The sequence below is a fragment of the Lepidochelys olivacea genome (assembly GCF_965140295.1).
Source record: "Lepidochelys olivacea isolate rLepOli2 genome assembly, chromosome: 18".
NCBI classification, from domain to species: domain Eukaryota; kingdom Metazoa; phylum Chordata; order Testudines; family Cheloniidae; genus Lepidochelys; species Lepidochelys olivacea.
The window spans coordinates 13,929,668-13,953,197 of NC_140428.1; the positions used below are offsets into that span (position 1 = coordinate 13,929,668).

Below are 23,530 nucleotides of genomic sequence, written 5' to 3' on the forward strand. Positions count from 1 at the left end.
GGCAGCAAGAACCCCCTGATGGGACACTTTGGGGTCCACCCAGGCCAGTAAGGGGTTCAGTCACCCCCTGCATGCAGCTTTGGTTCAGAGCTCTGATGCCAGTAGCATCCACCAGCCTTTGCAGGGTGACACCAGCAGCCCTTCCCGTCCCGAGTCTCCCCAAATCTGTCCTCCCTGAGGTCTTAACCACCAGACGCTGACTTTCCCCTCTGGTGCGTCACCCTCAAAGGTGTGAAACAGGCCCCTCAGACACAAGCTGACTTTGGCCCCTGCATCCACCAGAGACCAGCGTGGGGTGAAAATAAACAAAAGGTTTATTGCATAGAAAAACCACCGATTCAGAGATGCCATAGTTACCGAGAAACGTATCTACGGTAGATAAAATCCCGGTGTTTATTTAGAGACAGATCGGTGCTCTGTCTTCTTATCTCGTGATGACCAAGTTCAGAACATTATAAGCTTCCATAAAAGACCTTTCTCGATACACATTGCTTACTGTATTATTGTACTATAAATCAGTTCGTTCAACTGCTCATTTCGGGGGTGGGGGGGGGTTTAAAGCTTCTGTTCTCCTTTTGGGGTGTCTGAACCCGGAGTGTCCCTTCTCTTCCATGGTGGGTCGTCCTTCCATCATTTAGAACTGACAGACTGTCTCTCAAAGTGGTTAGTCTTGAAATCCTACCATGGGCTGGCACCTTCTTGAAAGGGCGCATAGACATATTACTGGTACTTAATTTGTGGAAGAGGTGTTGGGGCTCAAGCAATTGGGTGCGGGGGTTCAAGCAATTTTTTTTAGTTTCGTAACTGACATGCCAAGCCCAGAGGTGCCGGGGCTATGGACTGCCAAGCCCCAGCACAAATTAAGCCCTGCCTAAAGGTGTGTTGTCCATCGAGGTTTTTCCTCTGTGATGTCCTGGGGAGATCCTCTCTTGAGTCCAAACCAGGACTGTGGAGCAATCAGAGAGGAGCCATTGCCCCAGAGAATCCCTCCTGGGTTTTACACTGAGCCCAGTGTGTACTGGAGCAGGACTATGGGGTGAAGCCAGTGCTGGACAGACCCCCATGTGGTGCAGACGTGCACAATAAAGCCGTTATGCCTGTTCCTGTTGTATGTTGGTGCTTTGAACTCCCAGTCAGCTGGGACAAGACGCTCCAGCACTCGGACTGTTCCACAGTGCACCTCTGCCTGGGCACTGCAATGAGGGGCGGGACGCAGACTCGGGAGGGGAGAGGGGTTGACCAGGATGGTGGGCACCCAGCAATGCCTCCTGGTGGCCGAGATCTCGCTTGGCACCCTGCATACCGCATGAGCCTGTGGTACCCCTTCCTTCCACCCCACCCCCCCGTCCCGCCCCGCAGCCAGGCTCCTGCGTGCGCTTGCCTCTGTCCCGCTTTGCTGTGTGGTCTGGGTGGGACATGCACGCTGGGCGGGGCGACTTGCTGGTCAGAGCTACGGAGCACTTGTCTTCATGCAGCAGTGGGGCCGTCCCTTGCCTCCTCTCCCCTTCTACCCCCGTAGCGAGTTCCCCTTGGGCTCAGAGTTGGGGGGTGTACTCATGCATCGGGGGCCTTGACATGGGATTGGGACTGTGGAGAGCCCAGTAAATTACTGAACGTAGCGGTTGTTGCCTAGCTGGATCTCTAAAGGGGGGGCCCAGGACCCACAATCTGGAATGTCCTCCTTCCTGGTGCCTTGGGCAGGGGAGCATCCCTCCTTTGCAGCCCTGCTCCCCCTGCCTCAGAGGAGCTCCAGTAGGTAATGGTCACCATTGCAGACATGGCCTTGGGGTGGGGAGAGCCTGGGCCACCCTTCAGCACAAGACTTCTTGCTATCCTGAGATGGGGGCTAGAAGCCATTAGATTCCCCCTCGCTCCCCTCCAGGGAGCAGGACAAGAGCTATCCACAGCCCAGAGCTCTCCACCCCCTGGTGGGGGTCATGGCAGGCGCTCTCCTCCTTCGGATGGAGGGGACAGGCACGCCCCACCTGCATTCAGACTGGCTAATCTAGACGGATCACTGGTCCTCTTGTTTTTTCTCCTCCTGTGTTTGGCTGCTTACCTGAATCTCTCTTCTCTGCCTCTCTTCCCGCCTCCTGTTGCTTCTCCTCCTACCTGATTGCTTGGGGCGCAGCTTTCTCCAGACCTGAATAGGCTAAAGGAGAGATACGCCAGGACAAAGAGGGACATTCTGGCTTTAAGAGTTGGGGGGAGAGACATGCAGGAGCTGAAGCAGAAATACGATTGTAAGGTACTGTCCCTCCTTCAGACTTTTTTCCGCCTCCTGGGTTGCATGCTCTCTCTGCACCGCAGTCTCCCGTCTGCTCTCTCTCTGCTTCGCACAGTTGCTTCCGTTTTACACTGAACTCAAGTCTGCATGCGTGCCGGGGTGAGATGCTCTTAAAGGGGCAGAGGCGTGTGGAGCAGTGGCGAGAACTGGGAGTTGGTTCTGTTTCTGGTGACTCCCTGGGTACGTGCAAACCCCAGCTCGAGGAGACCTACCTGCACTAGGTCTGCTCCAGCTAGCGGACTGAACGTAGAAGTGTAGCCGTGGCAATGCAAGGGGCGGGAGGGGCTGGTCGCCCAGAGTACGATCCCGTCCGAGACTCTAGGCAGGTACTCGGGGAAGCTAGCGCCTCACCCTGGGGCAGCTGCACCTCTGTCTTTAGGACGCTAGCTCCACCAGAGCTGGCACGGATCTGTCCCCTTGAGCTCGAAGTGTAGCTACACCCACTGTCTGTGGCCAAGCCCTGTCACCTTCGTGCCTCGGTTTCTGGGAAAACGGGTAGGATGCTTCCCTGCCTCCCCGGGGTTCCGTACCGCATGGTTGTGGCTCTGAAAAGTGACTCTCAAAATGGCATTTCCATGTTTGTTTTCTTTCAAAGGAGCTTGGCTTCCAAGTAAAACGATGCGGGAGGCGGGTTTTATCTGCCAGCTCTCTCTCGGATCTGAGCACCGGGCTCTTTCCTGGTGCATCGTGACCAGTAAAAGGTTCCGCGGATCCAATTTTGCCCTTGGTGACCCCTGTGCAGCCCCAGGGGTCACTGCTTGGAAGTTAATTGACAATCCCAGGTGGCCTGGGATCCCGCACCCCCCTCTGCCAGCTGCACTGGCTCCTGCGTGACTGCGGGGACTAGAAAGCAGCGGAGCTTTATTTAAGGGCTTGTCTTCCCTGCAGTTACTGGGAGTCCTCACCCTGCCCCAAGACCTCTTAACTCCGGTGCGCTGGGGCCGTTAGCTACTAATATGATCCCGCTGCGCAGGTCAGTATTGTTTCACAGTGCGGCTCCTTGCTCAAGGGAGGAGGCAGATAGCTGGCGTTATCTCTGCCACCAAGTGGCTGAAGTGGGCCGATGAGCCTGATAGGCGCCAGGAGGAGATCTGCTGAGTAAGGAGGTGCCAATTTTGCACAGTCACTTTTCAGGGCAGAACTGCACATGAGCGAGTTGGCCTTTGTAAAACACTTGCAGACACTGGGTGCTCTGGAGAGTGGATCCCATTTAAGAAGGCACCAGCAGTTCCCACGCAGTGATCCGAGAGCAGTACTTCCTATGCCTTTAAGAAGTAAACCATGTATCTTGGATACCTCTGTGGCAAATGCAGGTGACTTTTATATGGAAGCCGTTGTCTATCCGTGCAGAATATTGATCACACTTTGTATTAAAGTTTCCTTTATAAGCAGTTTAATCGTTGATTGATTGTTATAGAGCCCAATTAGTCAATAGGGTGCTTATAATCCTCTATTACACCTTCCTTTTTAACTTTATTTTTGTTTTTATATAAAATATAAACACAGAACGAAACCAAACTTATGTAAATACAGGCCCAACAGGGAAGTAGCATGTAAATAACAAAATTCAACGCTCATTATTTTTTATAACCTGGAAAAAATCAAAACCAAACCAAAACCCTGAGGTCATGCAGGTCATGGAGTTCATTCAGGGTATCAGGTCAGGGACTAAATAGGTCAATGTGAACGTAAGCTATGTTAGCTAATATATACTTAACTGCAGAAATATGCAACCATTTCATGTGTGACCAGGCATCTTCATTCCTCCTCCCTCAAGCATTTCTAGTCAACGGAGTGATTTTTTTCCCTATGCTTGCGTTACAAAGGTTCACCTGAAAGAGGTCAGTGGTAGAAAATTCCGATTTTATATTGTCGGTCAATTAATTTTGTTTTGATTAACTTTTTTATGTGATAGTATAATATAAAATACAGCATTTAAAATAAAAGTCAAAACAAAAATTTGAAATGAAAAATCAAAACATTTTGTTCTGAAAAGAAGCTTTTTTTTTTTAAATGCTTAGAACTTTTTTGAGGGTTTTGTCCAAAATGAATTGTTGGTGAAATTGACACGTTTCGGGAAGGGTTTTAACTTTGATGAAACCGCATTCTCTGACGGAAAATGGGTCTGTCAAGATTTTCCTGACCAGCTCTATTCCGTACCCACCAGTGGTGAGGGCTACAAGTATCTATCTCCTAAACCATTGAGGCTAGATAAAGGTGTCCTGCTCTCAGCAGCGAGTGCGGGTCTGCCCTCTCTCCCTCCCTGATCTCTAGCCCCAGCAGTTTGCAAATAGGCACTTTGCACGTGCAGCTGTTGGATTTTCAGGTACAACTGCAAAGCTCCCGCGTGTGCAAATAGCTATAGTTCACAACTACCAGGGCAGAAGGTGTTGGGGGAGACTGCCAGATGTGGTAAAAACATGTCCCATAAAATTGTTAATGGTGTTTCTGGCTTGAAACTGAGCAGGGTCTTTAGCAGATCAGCACAGTCTTTTCCCCTTCCATCTGCCCACCCTGAGCATCCCTTCCTGCTTTTAATGTTCACGGGATATCTAACACTCAAGCCTGGTCCCAATCTGATGGGTCACTACAGGGTAGATTTGCTGTCCCACTTGAATGGCGATGTGCCCCTTGTTGGAGAAGTTCCCAGCAGGCTGCCTTCCCTACAGCCCCTTGTGCAGGGGTGGGGAGTAGGCCTAGCTGGGGTACGCTATGCTCCAGCTATCCTCAGCTGGCACATGATGCCCTGGAGATGGTTGCCAGGTCCCCTGTGAGCAGCCCCCTGTGAGAACGTGTTGCTTCACCATGAACCTGCTCTTCCCACCTTCCCTACGGGTGGGATGCTGGCCCTTTTAATGCGTTGGACAGATCCAAGTGAGGGTCGCATGCCAAAGGGCGGGGGAGCTCCTGAAGGGAGAGGCGTTAAAGGGAAGCCGTCAAGTCAGTAGGATTGCTCGCGTGCAGCTGGCTGGCGACACGTTCCTGTGGCCGGAGCTGGGCCGAGGCTGGTCCCAAAGGGGAGGCGGTAAAGACACCGGAGCGCTGCTGTTGTCTAGTCAGATTGGAAATGGTGGGAGAGGAGGTGGGCAGGCTAGCGTGCCTGATCGGCAGATTGGGAAAGGGAGTGTTTGATCCCGTCTGCATCTGGCCAGGTGGGCAGGAACATCTGCTGGTGGTTCGGTGGTGCATGTGGAGTTGGTTCTTGGAGCTCAGTCCAGTCCAATAGTGGACTGTTTGGCTGGTAGGCTCAGCAGAGAGGCCAAGGACAGACAGGGCCCTGGAGACTGGCTCCTCTCTCCACCCTGGAGCTAGTGCCTTCATTGAGCACATTGGCAGGATATGGGGGGAAGCCTTGCATTGCTGCTGCCCTGCCCTGTGTGTAAACAGGACTTCAGGCACCGGGGCTGTCCATCAGCAGCCGCAAAGGGTTTGATCGGCCTAACCTCGCTCCCGTTGAAGCCAGCCGGAGTTCTGCCCTTTGCTTTGACAGGAGCAGAGTTGGCCAATGCCGTGCGCGTCTGACCATCCCCTCCCCATTACTAAATTCACAAGTTTAAACCAAAAAAGTGGCATTTCCTCTTTTTCGGAGATGGAAAAGATCAGAACTTGCCGCAAGAAACTGCTCGGGCTCCTATAATGGTATCGCTGCCGGGACTCTCTCTAGGTATATAGATCACACTTTATACTCACGTTTCATCTCCGAAGGGTTAAGAGATGCTTCAGGAAATGCCTGTCAGTTGTTCCAGATTGCTAGAGAGACCTTAGGTTGAGAGACTGCTTATAAACTATCTAGACTATCTAGCGCTGTGCTCCAAGCCAGCTGTAGCATGTACGACTCATGCCTGGAACATGCGAATAACATCTCTGAATAATTTAACCCTTTACAAAGGGATCTTTAATATAAAGTGTGGCTTATTATTTTTTTTAAAGTTGCTATTGGAAGAAATTATTCAGATTCTTTCAAAGCCATTTCTTTAGGGCCAAGAGGGTGGTCGTTTTCGGTAGCTCCTGTTTAATACCTGAGTGTTGGTTTTGAACGAACGCCTTTTCTCTCCCCCCACCCCCCGTGGAACGTGTTAGCGGCTGGCGTGGGGAGGAGGTGCTGCTCTTGTGTCTTGGAGCAGAGGGGCAGGGAGCGTGGGCTGCTGCTTGCTCTGGGATGGAGCAACTGGGGCTGGAGGATTGACAGAGATGGTCACTTCTTTGTGCCTCTTCTCCTCAGATGACGCAGCTGATGAAAGCCGCCAGGAGTGGCACAAAGGACGGCTTGGAGAAGACAAAGATAGCTGTCATGCGGAAAGTGACCTTCTTGCACCGGAAAGAAGCCCCAGGTAACTGGCCCTGAGGCGGTCGGTGTCAGGTGCAAAATAACTGATTGTATGGAAAGAAAAATCACAAACTGAAAAAACCAGAAATCCTTGCATTTACTACTAAGGATTGGGTGATGGCTATTTGATTTTTTTTCTGCCTCTAGCTTGTGCTTTTTGCCTCCTTTTTGCACTGCAAACTAAACTCTCTTGCTCTTTCTTGTGCTCTAGCATAGAATTGTTCAGAGCACCTAAGTGACTTAGGCTCTTAAGTGTCTAACGTTTGAAGATGGTGTGAAGTCTTTACCCCTTGCCGAGTGCAAGGCAGTTGTATTAGGGATTCCAACAGTTCAAAGGGGTGGGGGGAAGTTTACACGTCAAACCTTTATATATCCTTTAAAAACTCCCTTTCCTATTTAGTTTTTCGAAACCTATCAAAGCCTTCATGACTCTCAAGCTGGAAATGCAAGCATAAGGCCATTCGTTGAAAGCACCCTTCATTAAGGGCCAGGTTTTCCAAAGAACCCTGCTCCCAATTAGGTGCTGAAAAGTAGTGGCCAGGTTTTCAAACGAACTCCGCTTGAGGGCTGTGCTCTTCTGAAAATCTTTGTCTCTTGATGGGAGCTGGTCATCTGGCCCCAGTTCTGAGTGGGGAGCATTTGAAAAATCTGTCCCCGAGGTCTTTTGAAAAGCTGTCCCCTAATAGTCTGAATGTCTAAAGTGTTTATCTTCAGTAGGAGCGGTGGGCACTCGGCACGTTTTGGGAAAACAGAGCCAGATGCTTTTGGCCTAAAACTCGTTTTGGTTAGTCTCTCTTTTTTTTTTTAAAGATAAAAATCACATTCCTGTTTTATTTCGTGCATTGCTTCTGCTGCTGTTACTAAGCCAGAAGAATGTGTTGGGGCAAAAACTTTTGCTGGAGTAAGTAGCGTAATGTACTTGGCTGGGTTGGCATTGCTGCCTGCAGAGGATTTGGCCCCTCGTGACTAAATCTGGATCTTCCCCCTGTTATCAGCCAGGTCTGTTGTAATCCTGGGTATTGCTGCTTCATTTCCATGGAAACGACTGTGCCAAACCATGTCCCTTCCGTTAGCTTTTTGGCAGCATGTGAAGGAGGAGAGAGGGAACCAGCTAGAGTTTCGGTGGCAGGACCTTATTTCCAGTAATGGGAGGAAAATGCTGAACTGGGGAGGTGCTGACATTGTGGGGTGCCCCTTGAGGGCACAGATAGAGTAACTAGCACTGCCTTAAGTCAGGAATATTTAGTAGGGCTGGTCAAAAAGTTTCCATCAAGGTGTTTTCCCTGTGGAAAATAGGGTGTTTGACTAAACAAATTTTCATGGAGAATGTCTAGTTTTTGTCCAATTGTGTGACATAAACTTTCAGTTTCTGTTGAAATGTTCCACGGGTTAGTGATGGAAGAAGCCCCGTTTTCTAATCCCCTTTAATGCTTTGGTCCAACCCGTGGCAGGTTGGTCCCAATTGGCCTTCCTGGGCTGTGATCATGGGGAATGGGAAAGAAGTTGAACTTCATGAACATTCTAGTCTTCCAAAGCAAACTGATCGATCGGTGAGCTGTCACCATTGCCCATAGGAATTGAGACTTTCAAAACCAACAGAGGGCACAGGCCATGCAACTCCTATGGAAATACATACCTGTCATGGAATCAGAGGGTTAGAAGGAACCGCATGGGTCATCTACTCGCCCCCTTGCCCGGATGCAGGATTTGTGTCTAAACCATCCAAGGCAGGTGGCTCTCCAGCCTCCTTTCGAAAACCTCCAGTAAAGGCAACCTCCCTAGGCATCTATTCCATTGTCCTATTTTTCTTACAGTTTGGAAGTCCCTGGCTTTGTAAATCTCAGCCAGGGGCTATGAAGAGGAGTCCTGGGGTACAAATGGCAAGAAGCTAGCTAAGCCCTCTGCTTCAGCTGGGTGTGGCTTCATATTTGACTTTCCTTTAAGATGTCCCATGCTGGGTCAGCAGGCCACTGGGGTCCATTCAGTGTGCATTTACACAGGAGCTGTACAAACACTGATCAGATGTGCTCTCTGCTCCAGAGAGCTGAGGCCCAGATTTTTAATGGGACTTTGCCACCCAAGTCCTGTTGATTTCAATGGGAGTTAGGTGCCTAAATAACTTTAAAAATCTAGGCCCCTAGGACAGCATGGACAAAATACAAGGCAACAACAGTTCCAGAGAAGGGAAGTGCATGGATTGCTGATGAAGGGTAAGCAAGGAGTCATTGTGGATAGTTCTCTGAAAACATCCACTCAATGTGGAGGGGCAGGCGAAAAAGCCAACAGAATGTTGGGAATCATTAAGAAAGGGAGAGAGAATAAGACAGAAAATATCATTTTGCCGCCATGGTACACCCAATTCTTGAATACTGCATGCAGACGTGGTCGTCCCATCTCCAAAAAGAGATATTGGAATTCGAAAAGGTACAGAAAAGAGCAACAAAAATGATTGGGGGTATGGAACAGCTTCCATATGAGGAAAGATGAATAAGACTGGGCCTTTTCAGCTTGGAAGAGAGATGGCTAAGGGGGGATAAGATAGAGGTCTATAAAATCGTGACTGATGTGGAGAAAGTAAATAAGGAAGTAGTATTTACCCCTTCTCTTAACACAAGAACTAGAGGTCACCAAATGAAATTAAGAGGCAGCAGGTTTAAAACAAACAAAAGGAAATATATCTTCATACAACACACAGTCAACCTGTGGAACTCTTTGCCAGAGGATGTTGTAAAGACCAAGATTATAACAGGGTTAAAAAAAGAACTAGATAAATTCATGGAGGATAGGTCCATTAATGGCTATTAGCCAGGATGGGCAGGGATGGTATCCCTAGCCTCTGTTTGCCATAAACTGGGAATGGGCGACAGGGGATGGGTCAATTGATGATTCCCTGTTCTGTTCATTCCCTCTGAAGCATCTGGCATTGGCCACTGTCGGAAGACAGGATACTGGGCTAGATGGACCTTTGGTCTGAACCAGAATGGCTGTTCTTATGTTGTTAAGGAATTTAGTCCAGCCAAACAGACTCTGCTAATGCTTCTCACCTTATATAGGGAATGGGGAACACAGGAGCAGGGCTGTGGAGATGGAAAAGGTGCGATATCCCCTGTGGGTTTCAGAGATCCCAGTGGAACTTCCAGAGCGAGGGAGAAGTCCAGTCTCTGCGCTCTGGACTCAGTTCAGTCCAATGAGATGAGCCTGGCATAACGAGCTTTATGAGAGCTGCTGAAGCATGAGAAAGAGGCAGAGACGTCGGGTCTGTCAGAACAGCGTGATCCACCCAGGGTATGGCCACCAGCGATATTTGGGGTTTGATCCCCGGGGTCCATTTGCTTTTCCATCTCCCAAAGGGAGTGGATTGTATAATGGTTAGAGCAGAGGCTGGGAGTTAGGAGTCCTGAGTTCTTGTCCCAGACTCGCTGTGTGACCTTGAGGCAAGTCACGTCCCAGCTTGCTGCCTCAGTTTCCCCATCTGTAAAGTGGGAATAATGCCGAATACACAGGTGTTGAGCATTTAATTGCTTTGAGATCCACAGCCAGAGGGTGCTATAAACAGTGCAGAGGGGTCCGGTTATTAGCTGGGCCCTCTGTAGCTGCAAGGAGAGTGTTACTGTGTCCAAGCACAAGCCATGCTGTAACTAGAGCACGTCACACGTCCTTAAGGGTCTTGGAGAGGGTGATTTAAAGAGCAGGGAGAGGCTGGGGGGAGTAAAGGAAAAGGAGTCTGAGCAGCACGTAGGGTTGTTACCCGATGGATCGGGACCCAAGTGAATAGCTGCCTCCTGTCCAAAGGAAGAGACGCCCTAGGACACCAATCTAGTTCAGGAAGAACCTAGCTGTCTACCGCCGTCCTATGCCCTTTCTCCACCCCTCCTCCCATGCAGGTCTCCGCAGGCTGATACTGCCTCTGAAGCAAGGGGCTGGGACTCTGCTTCAGAGCCCAGCTGCCTGACCCAGAGGATGAGGTGCTTCCTGAGAGCAGCATCTGAGCAGAGATGGGCTTGATTCGAACTTGAGTGGCGTGAAGATCCGGATCAGTCCCCCTGCCCATCCCTAGCGGTGATTGTGACTCTGGGCGGCCGGGGCCGGAGCAGAGCGACAGCAAGCTGAGCTGCCCTTCCAAAATTAGGGAAGGAAAAAGGTCACCCGGGAGTTGTGAGCCAAGCAGCTGCTGTATTCCTGCAGCCCTCTGATCCCCCTCGTTACTAGGCACCTCCCCTCCCCGTCTCCAGCCGCACAAGCCCAGAGTGTCCCCGGCAGTTGCCCTTCCTCCTGGGGCTATTTATATCCATAAACCCAGAATGGGTGGTGGGGAAGAGGAAGCTGACAGGCAGTGCTTGCAGGAGAATGCAACGGGCAGAATGTGGAGGAAACGGTGCTCCATTGAAAACAATTATATTTCCTCCTCCTCCTCCTCCTCTTCGGTCTCTGCCTCAGGTAAGGGGAGGGTTGTCTCTCTGGGCTTCCTCTTCTCAGGTAGGTTCGGTTCCTGCCAGCTCTGCTCCCCAAACTTGCTCACTCCTTCCTGCTTCTCTCTGCATGGGGTTTGTTGTTCCCCCCCCCTTACACCCTTTGCTTGGGTTTGATTTCTGAAGAAGCCATGAGGAACAATGGAAAAAACCCCAGTGGTCTGCTGCTGGGATCATTCTGTTCAGCCCCTTAGCAGGGTCCTGAGATGGGAGGCTGGTTGGAGCTTTGCAGTATTAAATGGGTTTAAACCCCGAAGTGAGTTTGATTTCCCTGCTAACGGCGTTAGCTCAGCAGAATGGGTGCTTGGCTGGTCATGACGTTCAGGGGCAGACGGGGCACTCAGCTCGCTGGGGATAGAGCCAGGGCTTAGCTATAACAAACCCAAAGGGAATTCGTTCCAGGCTGAGGTCTCCAGTCCCTACCTCCCAAATTCCTTGGGCTGATTAATGCAGCCCAATGGTGTCTGGTGTCAGCGTTCAGGGTCTCCTGTAAGTCCCGGCTTGGACTAAGCAATTGTGCAACATACGGCTGCAGAGAGAGGAACCCTCAGCTCCTTGAACCAACGGTGACAATGAACTGAGCCCCAGCCACCTGGGCAGACAGTTTACTCTTCAGTCCCAGGGCCATGCTCGAGCTATCAGTTCTGCTGACCGGTGGGTGGGAGCTGTGCGGGGTGCATCTCCGCCCAGGGGAATGTCTAAGACATAGGACGAGACCGGCGTATTCAAGTTTCTAGGCTCGCTCTCGATGCCAGGAGAGAGAAAAAGCCAATGCATGAAGCACCAGGTTACCAGCCCCCTACATGGCAAGGGTGTGTGTGGTGGGATGAGCGTAGGCTGGACAAAGGCTCTGGATGCTCTGAGCGCCCATGCTGTCTGCAGCCTGGGAGACGCTGTTGTGATCTGAATGGGAGGCGCCCGCAGCCCTCCAGAATGCAGGGGCGGGATGCTCTTCCCCCACTGTAGGCGCACCCTGGCCCATGCAAAGTACTAGCCCTTGGTCCCTCTGCTGGGGCTACGCTCTGTAGGTGTTCACTGCTTGTGTGTTTTGCCTTCCAGGTGACTCTGAGGAGGAAGACATGGGGTTCCTGGAGGTCACAGTCCCGGACATGAAACACCCGTCTCCAGAGCTCGGCCCCATGCCGGATGGATTAAGCCCTCAGCAGGTCTGTGGTAGGGTGAAGGCGCTGAGTATGTGGGACTTGACCTCCCCTGGCTGACTGCTCCTCTAGGATGGTGGTTACCTGGAGAGCTGTCCCCTAGATCCAGCGATGGTCTGCCCGTGGAAGCCTCTTTGCAAAGTTGCTTTTATTTCAGAGGGTCTGAATGGGGCCTGTTTTATGCCGTTTTTCTTTTTTCGAATCTTTGATTGAAGCCTTTATCAAAAATGTCATTTAAATGGTTAAATATCGAGGGGGGGCGGGGTAATTCTTGGCCAATGAGCATCTCTTTCCTGAAAACAAAAGATTTCGACTGTCCCATTTTTATGGGAAAAATTAGATTGCCTGAAAAAGGTCACTTTCGGACAAAACATTGGGAAAATTTCAGCTCGCTCTATTAGATATACTGTTTGGAACCCAGAGATGGCTTCCCTACCAGGTTTCAGCAAAAGCTGATGCTCCTTGACATTAACAAATATCTGTCTAGTTCTGTAGGGTTTAAACAATCCCCAGAGGCTTGCCATGTGCGAGGTTCCCCGGCTGGCCACAAATCTGTGGTCACAAGTGGGGTTGAACCACCCAGTGGCTTAACTTGTGAAGCATCCCACTGTGTGTGAGGCTTATCTGAAATTACCTGATCTTCTGGCAAGAGCCCCAGCCAGCATTGCTCCTTCCGTTGCTTCCTGTTATCAGTTGTAGCTCTCTCCAAGGGTTGGCGGGATCTTCTGGGGAGGAGAGGAGGGCTGTTTATCTCCGCTTGGTCCTCTCCAGCACAGCAGAACCTGGCTGCTGGCCCAACCTCTGTACTTGGCTACCTGACGCCATGATTTGTGGCACACTGGAGATTGTGGGAAGTCCCAGGAAAGAGTCTAAAATCTTGGTGCATGTGAAATTCTCACGGCCTGCACGGGGCACTCTGGAGGGTGCCTGGAGGTTGGAAGCACCAGAACATCACTAAATCTTAGAGCATTAAGTGCCCTAAGCCCCCGGGGCGGGATACTGGGCTCTGCTGTGCTTAGGAGCTGGAGGAACAAGTTTTCATTTGGCGAGAGGCCCAAGAGGGTCAACGGCTGTAGACACACCAGTGTGTATGGAGCCTTTACCCGGCGTCTTCAAACTTTCCAGTAGGCTGGAGTTCAGCTGGCCTCATTCCCCCTCCTCCCTAGTTGGGACCGGTGTGTTTTTTGTAGCTGTATGTTAAGTAACTAAATTACCTCCCCACCCCTGTCCAATCTGCCCACAAAGGAAGAGTCAGCAAAATAGCTCCACATCGCTCTGGTGGGTCCTAGCACCCGGCAGCATTGTGAGTGAGCAAAATAGCTCTGCTTCTGTGAGTGGCTCTACGGCCCGACACCTTGTCACGTTTTCTCTTTCCTCCCACCAATATCTGGAAAGGGGGGGGGGCACAAGGAAGGTGTGATGTGATGTGGTGCTAAGTGTGTGTGTGTGTGTGTGTGCGAGCGTGCGCCCACGTGCTGATGGAGGGGGCTCTGCACCCGTTTCTGACCGTAACCCTGGTGTGGGTGTTGCAGGTGGTGCGGCGTCACATCCTGGGCTCCATCGTGCAGAGTGAGCGGAGCTACGTGGACTCGTTAAAGCGGATTCTCCAGGTGATGCCAATCTTAAGACCACCTGAGTCACCCACCCTAGCGCAGACAGACTACAGACTTCCGTGACTGGGAGGGGCGGGGAGGATGGGATAGACGGGAACGAACCCCCATCCCATTTAGAAATAGAATAGGGAAGGACATGGTTGGGGGGGACCTCAGTGAGACTGGTTTCTAGGTAAGATGGTGGAATAGCAATGGCAGTCTCTGGACTTGACTACCTGCCAGGGGGAGCGGAGCCTTGACTCTACAGTGCTGTGGGACTTGCTGCTGTGTTGGGCTGTAGAACTGAAGCTTTTGTTAAAGAGAACTAAGTTCCCACCAATTCTGGTTGCAAAGAGAGCCTGTAAAGAGTGTACCCTGAGTGTACCAGATGCAGGGACGTCGGCCTGAGTCTTCAGACAGCCTTAAACAATAGTGCTGAGGGGTGTGAACTGCCCCCAGGTGGGTTGTTGACTCTGAAACCTAATGACAGCAATTTAAATGGCTTTGTTAAACTGTTTCACTGCTGATCATTTAGCGGAAGCATCCAGCAAATGTGCTAATCCTGCAGTCCTAAACTAGGCTCCAGGCTCTCCCCTCCCGCCTCGGAGCCCCACGGCTGACATGACTTCAACGCACAATCTCCGCAGCTCACTGACAGTTCAGGGGCACCCTGAAATTAATCACACAACAGATTAGACAATACAGGGAATGTGCCTTGGACAGTTTGATTCACACCCTCCCCCGCGCCCAGGGAACTCTGTGGTGCTTTTCGTTTAAAAAACTGATCCAAAGTTTCCACAAAGCGCTGCTGAGTTTAGGTCAAGGCAGTCGTGGAGCATGGAGGGCTTTGGCCAAGAGGCACGAACTCGTTAATGTTTGCAAAGCACAGGGTGGGCTGTGAACTGCAGGGGCCATGGGAACTGGGGAACAATGTGGGAAAACTGCCGGAGTGAGCAGGGGGAGGAGAGAGTGTTTTAAAAATCATCAAACCAGTTCAGTGACTCTGGTAGTGCTGCTGGGAGCAGGGTCCCCTGGTGCGAGGTGCCGGACATACTTGGGGTGAGAGATAGTCCTGCTCGGAAGGGCTTAGGGGCTAATAGACAAGCCATCAAAGAGTGTGAGAGGGAGCAGCAAAATCCCGTTTTGCAGCTGGGGAGCTGAGATGTGACAGTTAAGGCTGGGAAGTTCACAGGGGGACACCCAACTCAATTTGGCTCCACTGATGGGCTCTGAGTGACCAATCTGGGGTGGCGAGGGCACGAGGAGGGTGGGAAAGTCTGTTTAAACCCCCTCCTGTGGCTTACAGGATTACAGACACCCCCTGATGGAGATGGAGCCCAAGGCCCTCAGCGCCAGGAAGTGCCAGGTGGTTTTCTTCCGTCTCAAGGAGATCTTGCACTGCCATTCCATGTTCCAGATCGCCTTGTTCTCCCGCGTGGCTGAGTGGGACACCACGGAGAAAATCGGGGACCTCTTCGTGGCCTCAGTAAGAGACGCCCTTCTGGAGCGAGGTTAAGAGGTGGTGTGGTTCCCTCCCTCCTCTTCCCACCCCCAGGATGCCAAAGCCTCCTCCAGGCAGTGACGTAGGATATAAAATGCATGCTCGTCCTCTGTCAACACCCTTCTATCTGGACCTTCCCAGCATCCCCGATTCCATCCCGGGCCCCCACTCCCCTCTATAGAGCTGCCACACCCACTGCTTCCAGCTCTGGGAACCTGGTGTGTTCTGGGTTATTGCAATCGGCACAGTGTAGATGAGACCATGGCAGCGCGAAGGCCAGTGGAAGGTTTTAAGAGCAGCTGCCATAAGCTGACCAAGGAGGGGGAAGCCTGGGAGAGCACAGTTTGATTTTGTAGCCCACGCAGCATGGGGGGCTCACCTTGTTTACGGGGGGGGGGGGCTGGAATGTGGGTGAAGGCGTCCGGTTCCCATGGCTCTGGCTCCTTGGAGCAGCTGCCAGAGATGTGTTAAGTTCAGTTTATCTGGTCGTATGAATTCCGGCGTCTCTGATGGCGCAATCCCCGGCCCTCGCTCAGAACCCTGCAGACTTTTTAAGTGTTGACATTGGGTACGAGCCCAGATCTTGGCGGAGAACTTGAACTTGCAGTCTTCTGGCCTAGACGCGAGTGTTATCCGCTGGCCCCCATGCATTCGTCTATTGCAAGGAAATGGGAACGCCTCTGTATCACCATCCCATCTGCGGTGTGCGGCAGTCCCAATGCCCCTCTTATTCTGTTTGATGGTGGTAACCTCCTTGCAGGTTTCAATGAAAGCTCTGGGTTTCAGGATGGACTTTCTGAATGCAGATGCCTCAGGAGGGGGGCGGGGAGGGGGAGGAGACAGGTTTCCAAGCTGTGAGCCTCTGGCAGTCTGCAGTGAGCTGGCTAAGTCATGTGGGGCTGGCTTCTCCTCGGCTTTAGGTGCTAAGTAAAGAGATGCTGGATCTGACTCTCCCCTCTCTTCTGTCTGGTTATTTGTGCATGCGCCAAGTTTTCCAAGTCAATGGTGCTGGATGTGTACAGCGATTACGTGAATAACTTCACCAATGCCATGTCTGTGATCAAGAAGGCCTGTCTCACCAAGCCCATGTTCTTGGAGTTCCTCAAGGTCAGTGGAAGCATCAGGAAAGGATGCGCCTGTCACCATCTGGCAGTTGGCCTGCCTGGGGCTCTGCTTGCAACAGGGGTATCATACGGGTTGATGTTTCCCAGGAACAAGCAGAGGATGCGGATGGAGAGAAGATGCGTTTCAAACTACTCGGTGAATCGCTTAGCAAAGGTCACTCGTACCCAGGACTTTCTACCTGGCCGGTGGCTTCCCAGAGCAGTAAAGGATTGTCCCACTCTGTGTCACGTCTGCACTGTCTGATGCCTCCCTATACACAGGGTTGGGATTCCAGAACCATGTGGGGGTCTTCACCTGCACAGTATCCATTCTGCTTGTATCAGTGGCTGCTCTTCTCTGATGAGGCTATGGTTGCTCTAATAATGCTGGCTTGTAGCCCCTATCAGCTGGCCCCGTACCTTACCCTTGCAGAATACTCATGTCATCCTTCCTCACTGGGCTTGGATTCCCAGCCCAGAATGAAGCTGGGGGCACCATCAGTTGAGTGCCACCCTCCTGAGCTCTAAGTTCAGGACGGATGCCAACGTGGTGCACGGTCACTGACCGTTCCTTCAAACCCTACCCTATTGGTACCCTACCCATCTCTTAACACTGGCATCCTTCCCTTGCCAGGCCTGTACCACGGAGACCATTATCTATTTTTTTAAGGTCAGGCTTGACAAAACCCTGGCTGGGATGATTTAGTTGGGGATTGGTCCTGCTTTGCGCAGGGGGTTGGCCTAGATAGCCTCCTGAGGTCCCTTCCAGCCCTGAGATTCTATGATTCTGTGATCTGCTAATGCTGCATTTGAGTGAAGTTAGGCGGCGAGTTGCTAGCCAGAGCAGCAGTCTTGCTGCCAATGCAAACCACTGCAGGAGCCCAGGGTCCTGAGTGGAGCCGGGTTCAGAGCCATGGCGGGGAAGGATGGGTTAGTTATTCCGGCTCTGTAGCATCTCTCGTTGATCTAACCTCAGACGAGAGGGTGCGGTGGGCGAGTGAGGGAAGCATGAAAATGGAATGAGGGAGGGCCGGAGTGGAGGAGTAAAAAGCGAAGAATCCCACCCAGATCCGTGGCATGGGGTGGGTGGGTGAGGGGAGAGAGGACTAACGGTGAGGGGGTTTCTGCTCTGAGAGATCCTGGTTGAAGTGCAGGTGGTAGAGGGTTGTTCTTGTCTCGACAGAAGCGGCAGATGGCAAGCCCTGACCGGGTCACGCTCTACGGGCTGATGGTGAAGCCCATCCAAAGATTCCCTCAGTTCATTCTGTTGCTGCAGGTACCTTAAACCGGAGTCTGCTCTCTTACTAGGGGGGTGGGGGGTAATGGGACGATAGGATGGGTCCGCCGGGCAGGGAAGTGGGCTGGATCTCAGGGCTGGCAGGATGGAGACAGTCAGCCTGGTGTCTGTGAATCAGCCCCTCAGCTGGGATAATTCCACAGGAGTCAGCGAAGTGATGTTGGTTTACATCTGCTGAGTCCCTTGACCTGCTAGAAATTCGATCTGAAACCCACTCCCAGGGTCAGGAGTGGCGGAAGGTCTGTAAACATGGGGGGGCCACTGGCGCCCAAACCATAGTCCCATCCCCTCAAGGCCCCGCCCCCTGCTTGCTCCTCTCCGCCCCCGAGGCCCTGTCTCTCACCCTTATTTCCTTTAAAAAGCGATGGGGCCTTACCTCCCTTGTTCCGGCACCCCTGCCCAGGGTTTAGCCTAGGCTGGCCAGCTCCCATTGTCTGGATGTGTACAGAAGAGCTCTGTGATGGGTTCCCCCCGGAGTGCCACTTACAACTGAGGTACCACTGAGCTCGCCTGACCCACCAGCCTGGGCTCTCTTTCACACTGTGGTGCTGTGACAAGTTGCCAAGCTCTCCAAGCTTGCTCTTTCACCAGCATTCACACAGGTAGGGACACACCCAGCTGTTGCTTCACACAGATGCTGAGATGGGAAGGCTCAGCTAAGGCACTTCCCAGTGGCTAAGGCACATACCCCACCCTGGAGTGAAAACCCAAAATTATACTGTCTTGCGCTGCACAGGAAACTGTACAGTGTAAGCTCATGAAATTCGCCCCCTCCCTCAATGTGGAGGAAGATATGCAACAGCTTTCTGCCCCAAGTATGATTTCCATAGTCATTTAGACAAAACAAAAACAAGTTTATTAACTACAAAACTGCAAACTGATCTTAACATACTAGATGGGTAGGATATGAATTAGCAAATTCTCACCCTGAATGATAAACAGGCTGGCAGATTCTTAAATCATAAGCTGCCTTGGCTTTCCCAGGTTTTCATACACAGGCTAAAAATCCCTCTAGCCTGGGACCATCACTTCCCCCAGTTCAGTCTTTGTTCCTCAGGTGTTTCCAGGTATGTTGTTGTGGGGAAAGTGAGGTACCATCATGATGTCATTTCCCCCTTCTATATCTTCTTCCCACTTGCTGGAAAGCTTTTTTGCTATGATCTGGGTCAAACGGTTCCCTTTGTGCAGTGCTACCTCTGAGAGGTTTCTATTGTCCACAGTTCTGGGGTAATCTTGTGCTTGTGTGCATTTCCTCAGTAAACCATTCACATTGTTTGGCCTTTTTACTGTTGTACCGGAAAGGCTGCTTGTGGGTGTTTTTTTCAACCTCACCACGTGTTTCAGTAACACACACAAAGCCAAACTTCGTAACTTCACATACGACGATCGCACGTATCATCCAGCAAGATATGACTGTCTAGCGGATCAAGACTCTTAGAATGATACCACAGAAGGCATACTTTGTACAGAACATATCCTAATGACACGACAGTGGCGAATATTGGGGTGCCAGGGTGTCACAAGCTCCCACTCAGCAGAGGGTCTGCCATCGGGGCCCCTGAGTTCAGCACGGTGGGAGAACGAAACAAAATCAACACCTCTTCCTCCCACTTCTCTGTGCCCGGGAAACCTCCAGGCAAGGGACCTGGGCAGGGCAGCTGAGCATCCCGGGGCTGCACACTGTGCCTTGGGGAATAGTCTGTGGTGCATTGATCACCCTGGCGGCTGCAGAAAGTGTCCCTATGTGTGCGCACATGCACGTTTGGCTTGGGTGGCTGCTGCTCCCCAAATCTCTGCGCAGGCCAGGCCTGTCTAAAATCCAGTTTTTTTTCAGGAATGCTTCTTGGGGGTGACAGCTCCTCAGCACCTCTGAAAATCTGAGCACCGTGCCATCAGGGGCTCCCTCCGGCCCACAGCTTGGCCTGCCAGGGGATGATCTCCTTCCCTGGTGACTTGATTTTTCCTCCCTCCCTCTTTCACCCCAGGATATGCTGAAGAACACCCCGACAGGCCACCCGGACAGGCTGTCGCTCCAGCTCGCCCTCACCGAGCTGGAGACGCTGGCGGAGAAACTCAACGAGCAGAAGCGAGTGGCCGACCAGATTGCTGAGATCCAGCAGCTGATCAGGAGCGTCAGCGACCGCAGCAGCCTTAACAAGGTGGGGGCTTGAGCGCCTGAGTGATGGGTCTGCAGGGTGGGGCTCAGTGTCGGGGAAGCAATTGCTCTGCTTGGGAAATTCCCCTTCCCAGCTCTGCCCACTAGATGACAGTGTGTGTACGTGAATAGCTTAGGAACCCCCACCCCCAGGTGTAGCCTATTGCAGAGGGTGGATGGAAAGGGGTGGTTTTCTCCTCTCCCCACATGTTTGTTTGGAATCCATTTCTGGCAGGGCACAAAACTCTCCCTAATTTAGGAATCTACCTGCTCCGGCTGTAGCCAGGTGTGTGCAGCTACTTACTAACAGCATCTTTGCTGGTGCCGGGCAGGAAGGCACTGGTCCGGAGATGATCACAGTGGTCCCTGTGAATCTTCTCTGCCCATTCAGTTGGGGTAATGGGGAGAGAGAAAGCCTGGACTGAATATCTGAGGCCCCCAGAGAGGATTCTGCATACAACCATGGTGTGGGAAAGACAATCTACTAGACTGGGTTGTGGCTGAAGTGTCCCTTGGCCAGAAGAATTCCCAATTTCTTTCTCTGGTGATCCGTGGTGCTGTCCTCCAGCTTACAGTGCTAGGACCAAAACGTCTTCCTTCCTGGATCCTCCCCCTGCCTTCACCCAACGTCCTTCCTATGGCTGCCTGCTGAAGTCGCTCACTATTTGTCGTTTCACCCCCATAAGCCTGCCCTCTGCAATGGAACCGTTAGTTACACTAAGTCTCTGTGCTGCGGGTGTGAGCCCAGGAGCTTCAGAAGCATCCTGGAGAGGGGCAGGGCAGGATGCAACAGTGAGTGCTCTGCAGACTCCACCACCCCTTTGTCCTCTGTTCTAATGGCCCCATTTTCTGGCCTTCACGCTACTCTTGGCAAGTTGGACGTGGCTTTGTCCTTTATCTGCTCAGCTCCACTTCTCAGGGCTGGCAAGGTAACCAGGAGGATGGTGTGGCCAGCCTGTGGCTTCTGGCCCTGAGTGTTGGCTCTTGAACAGATCTCTGGAGCCTGAATGGTGTTGTCTGAGCTGGACCCATACTCGAATCCCTCTGATTTGACCTCGCTCTCTTGCTCCGGAGCTGAACTCTGCAGCTCGTGCTCATCTCTGTTTAAAATCCATCTCAAACTTTCTTGGCTGGCTGGCATCTGCCTGGCTGTCTGCAAGGGGGCTTCTGCCAGGAAGCCTGGGCACAGTAACCAGGCAGTCTGCCTGGGCACGCTCCCTGCCAAAGGAAGGGATGGAGGCTGTGTCTTATTCAAAGTGAAAGCTCTGATTTGAGAGCACCTTGAATGCATCAAGACTTGGGGATGGGCTGTCTGTGACGTCTGATAAACTCTCGCTTTTCAGGCTGCTGTTACCAGCTCGCCCAGCCAGTCTAGCCCAGCCAAGGCCTGGGTTCGTGGCTCCTTAGCCAGTTGTGCAGACTCTCACCCGTGTGAGCACTTGGGCTGCTCCGGTACCCAGCCTTGCCATTTCAAGTGCTGCTAGGCATTGAATGGGAGGCAGGGGCAATGCACCGGTGCCCGGCACAGAGGTTCGTCTGAGCTGGCTAAGTGCAGTGACAGCCCAGCTAGGCTGAGCGGCAGTTCAGAGTGCAAAGCGGGGGAGCATTTGGGCTTAGTATGCGTGGGAAGAGAGTGAGGAGAGGGAGCCAGCTGTCTCCCTCAGCTAAGCAACCCCCTCCTCCCTAATAGATTGGACTCTACATGTTGGGGCGGGGGACAGGTGGAGGACCTCATGGAGGGGGCAGGTTGCCAGCACAATGTAGCTCACCTGAGGGGCCATGGGGAGTTCCCTGCGGCGCCCCCATCTCCTTGGCTGACCTGCGAGTTTTCCTATCTCAGCAGGCTCCTGTCAGGTGGGGCTTACAAAAGACGGGTCAAAGCAACAAGGCAGTCCCTGAAAACAGGGCTGTTACCCTGCTAACTACCTGGCTGGCAATGGGGCTCTCCTGCCTACTCTCACACGGCACAGGCTGGTCCGTGGCGAGGTGACTGCAGATGGCTGACGCAGCTCAGAGGCCACGGGGGGCAGCCCAGGTGGATGGCTGGTCTCCTGTTTCTCAGATGGGAGAAGGGGGTGTATGCCATAAGTCGGTGTGACTCTCGGCCAGGCTAACTGCCATCGTTAGCCATCCAGAAGCTGCGTTATTTCTCTGAGAGTCTCTGGTTTACACGAAATCAAAGAGCGTTGGGTGGAAATTCCCACTCCCTGCCCCCTAGTGTTTACTTCTTGAGAGAAGAGAGACTGAAACTCAGTCCCCGGGATTTCGAAATAGCCAGGGCAAGGCGTTTGCAGAACCTCATGTGACTGGGCAGCGCTGCGGGGTGAGCGAAGGCACACTCTGCTCTGCAGAGGAAATGAAAGCAAAGGGACTGATCCCGCAAAGCGGGGACTGGGGGGCTCAGACTTGCTGCCACGGGTTTTAAAACGTAGCGTAGATCTACCCTCAGTCGTTAGCACCGTCCTCCTTTTCCCCTCCTGCAGCTGGGCTCAGAGACTCTGGAACTGAGGAACAAAGTTCTGAGGTGGCCCCTGGGCCAGGTCTGCTGGGTTGTAGCTCAGTATGCCATTGCTGTTATGCTGTGGAGTCCTATCGGATGAATCTCTGTACAGGAGCAAATCATTACCGTAATGAATCCGTTAGGGCTGCTGTCTCTGCTTTGTGCACCGGGCCCGCTCTGAACTGCATGGCAGAACTCGGATCCTCCTGCTCGGGAAGCCCAGGCCCCTTGAGCTAAAAGAGAAACCCCAATAGCTGTTCGCAATATAGGGCCTATGACATAGAGCTGAGCAGTTCTGATTCCATTCAGCGGGGGCAGTGATGCCCACGTGATAGGGGAACATCCTAGCTAATCTCCCTGCTCCTCTAATAAAGGACCTCCTTGCTCTTTTTCCTCTGCAGCTGCTGAATTCAGGGCAGCACCAGCTGCTGCTTTGCGAGACCCTGACGGAGACGGTTTACGGGGACCGTGGCCAGCTGATCAAATCGAAGGAGCGCAAGGTGTTCCTGCTGAATGACATGCTGGTGTGCGCCAACATCAACTTCAAGTACGTTGGCAGCGTTCATTTCCTCCCAGAGCCCGTCGTAAATGTTGTCCCTGCAGCCCTGGAGGAAGCTACAGAGATACAGTATCAAGGCTCCATGCAATGAAATCCAACTGAAAAGATGCAGGCTGACCTTTATAAAGTGCCGTCTCCGTTTTGTCTCCAGGAAAACCCTGGCATCTCTGCTGGGATTTGACATTTTTCTTTGCAGTCGTTCTAGCAACCTTGGGTCAAATGGATCCCTGGTGTAATCCCATTGGCTTCGACAGTTATACCAGTGATACATTAGGAGCCATTTGACTTTAAAATATGCCTTTGATTGCACTTCCCCAGCATTGGCAAGTTACCCAAGAGCTGCTGCAGAAAAGCTCCATTATGTGGCTATAAACGTGTAGGTGTTCTAACCAGTGAAGATGGCTCAGTAAATGGCCAGTCACTGCTGCAAACTGGGATCACCTACAGCCCTGCCCTGTCTGCCTGCAGTTATGCTGTGTAGCTTGTCTAGCCTGGATCCCCGTGTATCCTCTTACTGCAGAGTGCTGCCCTGGGTCCCCGGCAACCATAATTTCTATCCCAATCTCATTTACCCGTCATT

At 52.1% G+C, this 23,530-nt stretch overlaps 1 protein-coding gene across 7 annotated transcripts in view; it reads left to right on the forward strand.

The window, feature by feature from the left end:
• The window catches only part of ARHGEF10L (Rho guanine nucleotide exchange factor 10 like), a 157,434-nt gene that overhangs the window by 66,457 nt on the left and 67,447 nt on the right, over positions 1-23,530 (forward strand). For 3 of the 7 annotated variants that reach the window (XM_084651560.1, XM_084651558.1, XM_084651559.1), the window contains exons 8-16: positions 2,132-2,248; positions 6,510-6,618; positions 12,143-12,249; positions 13,776-13,853; positions 15,142-15,321; positions 16,327-16,443; positions 17,623-17,715; positions 19,722-19,895; positions 22,793-22,938. In XM_084651560.1, coding sequence (XP_084507686.1) covers positions 2,132-2,248; positions 6,510-6,618; positions 12,143-12,249; positions 13,776-13,853; positions 15,142-15,321; positions 16,327-16,443; positions 17,623-17,715; positions 19,722-19,895; positions 22,793-22,938 — 1,121 coding nt within the window. Of the gene's footprint in view, positions 1-2,131; positions 2,249-6,509; positions 6,619-10,770; positions 11,052-12,142; positions 12,250-13,775; positions 13,854-15,141; positions 15,322-16,326; positions 16,444-17,622; positions 17,716-19,721; positions 19,896-22,792; positions 22,939-23,530 lie in introns of those variants that run through there. The other 4 variants (XM_084651561.1, XM_084651562.1, XM_084651563.1 and 1 more) reach the window with 3 other exon arrangements.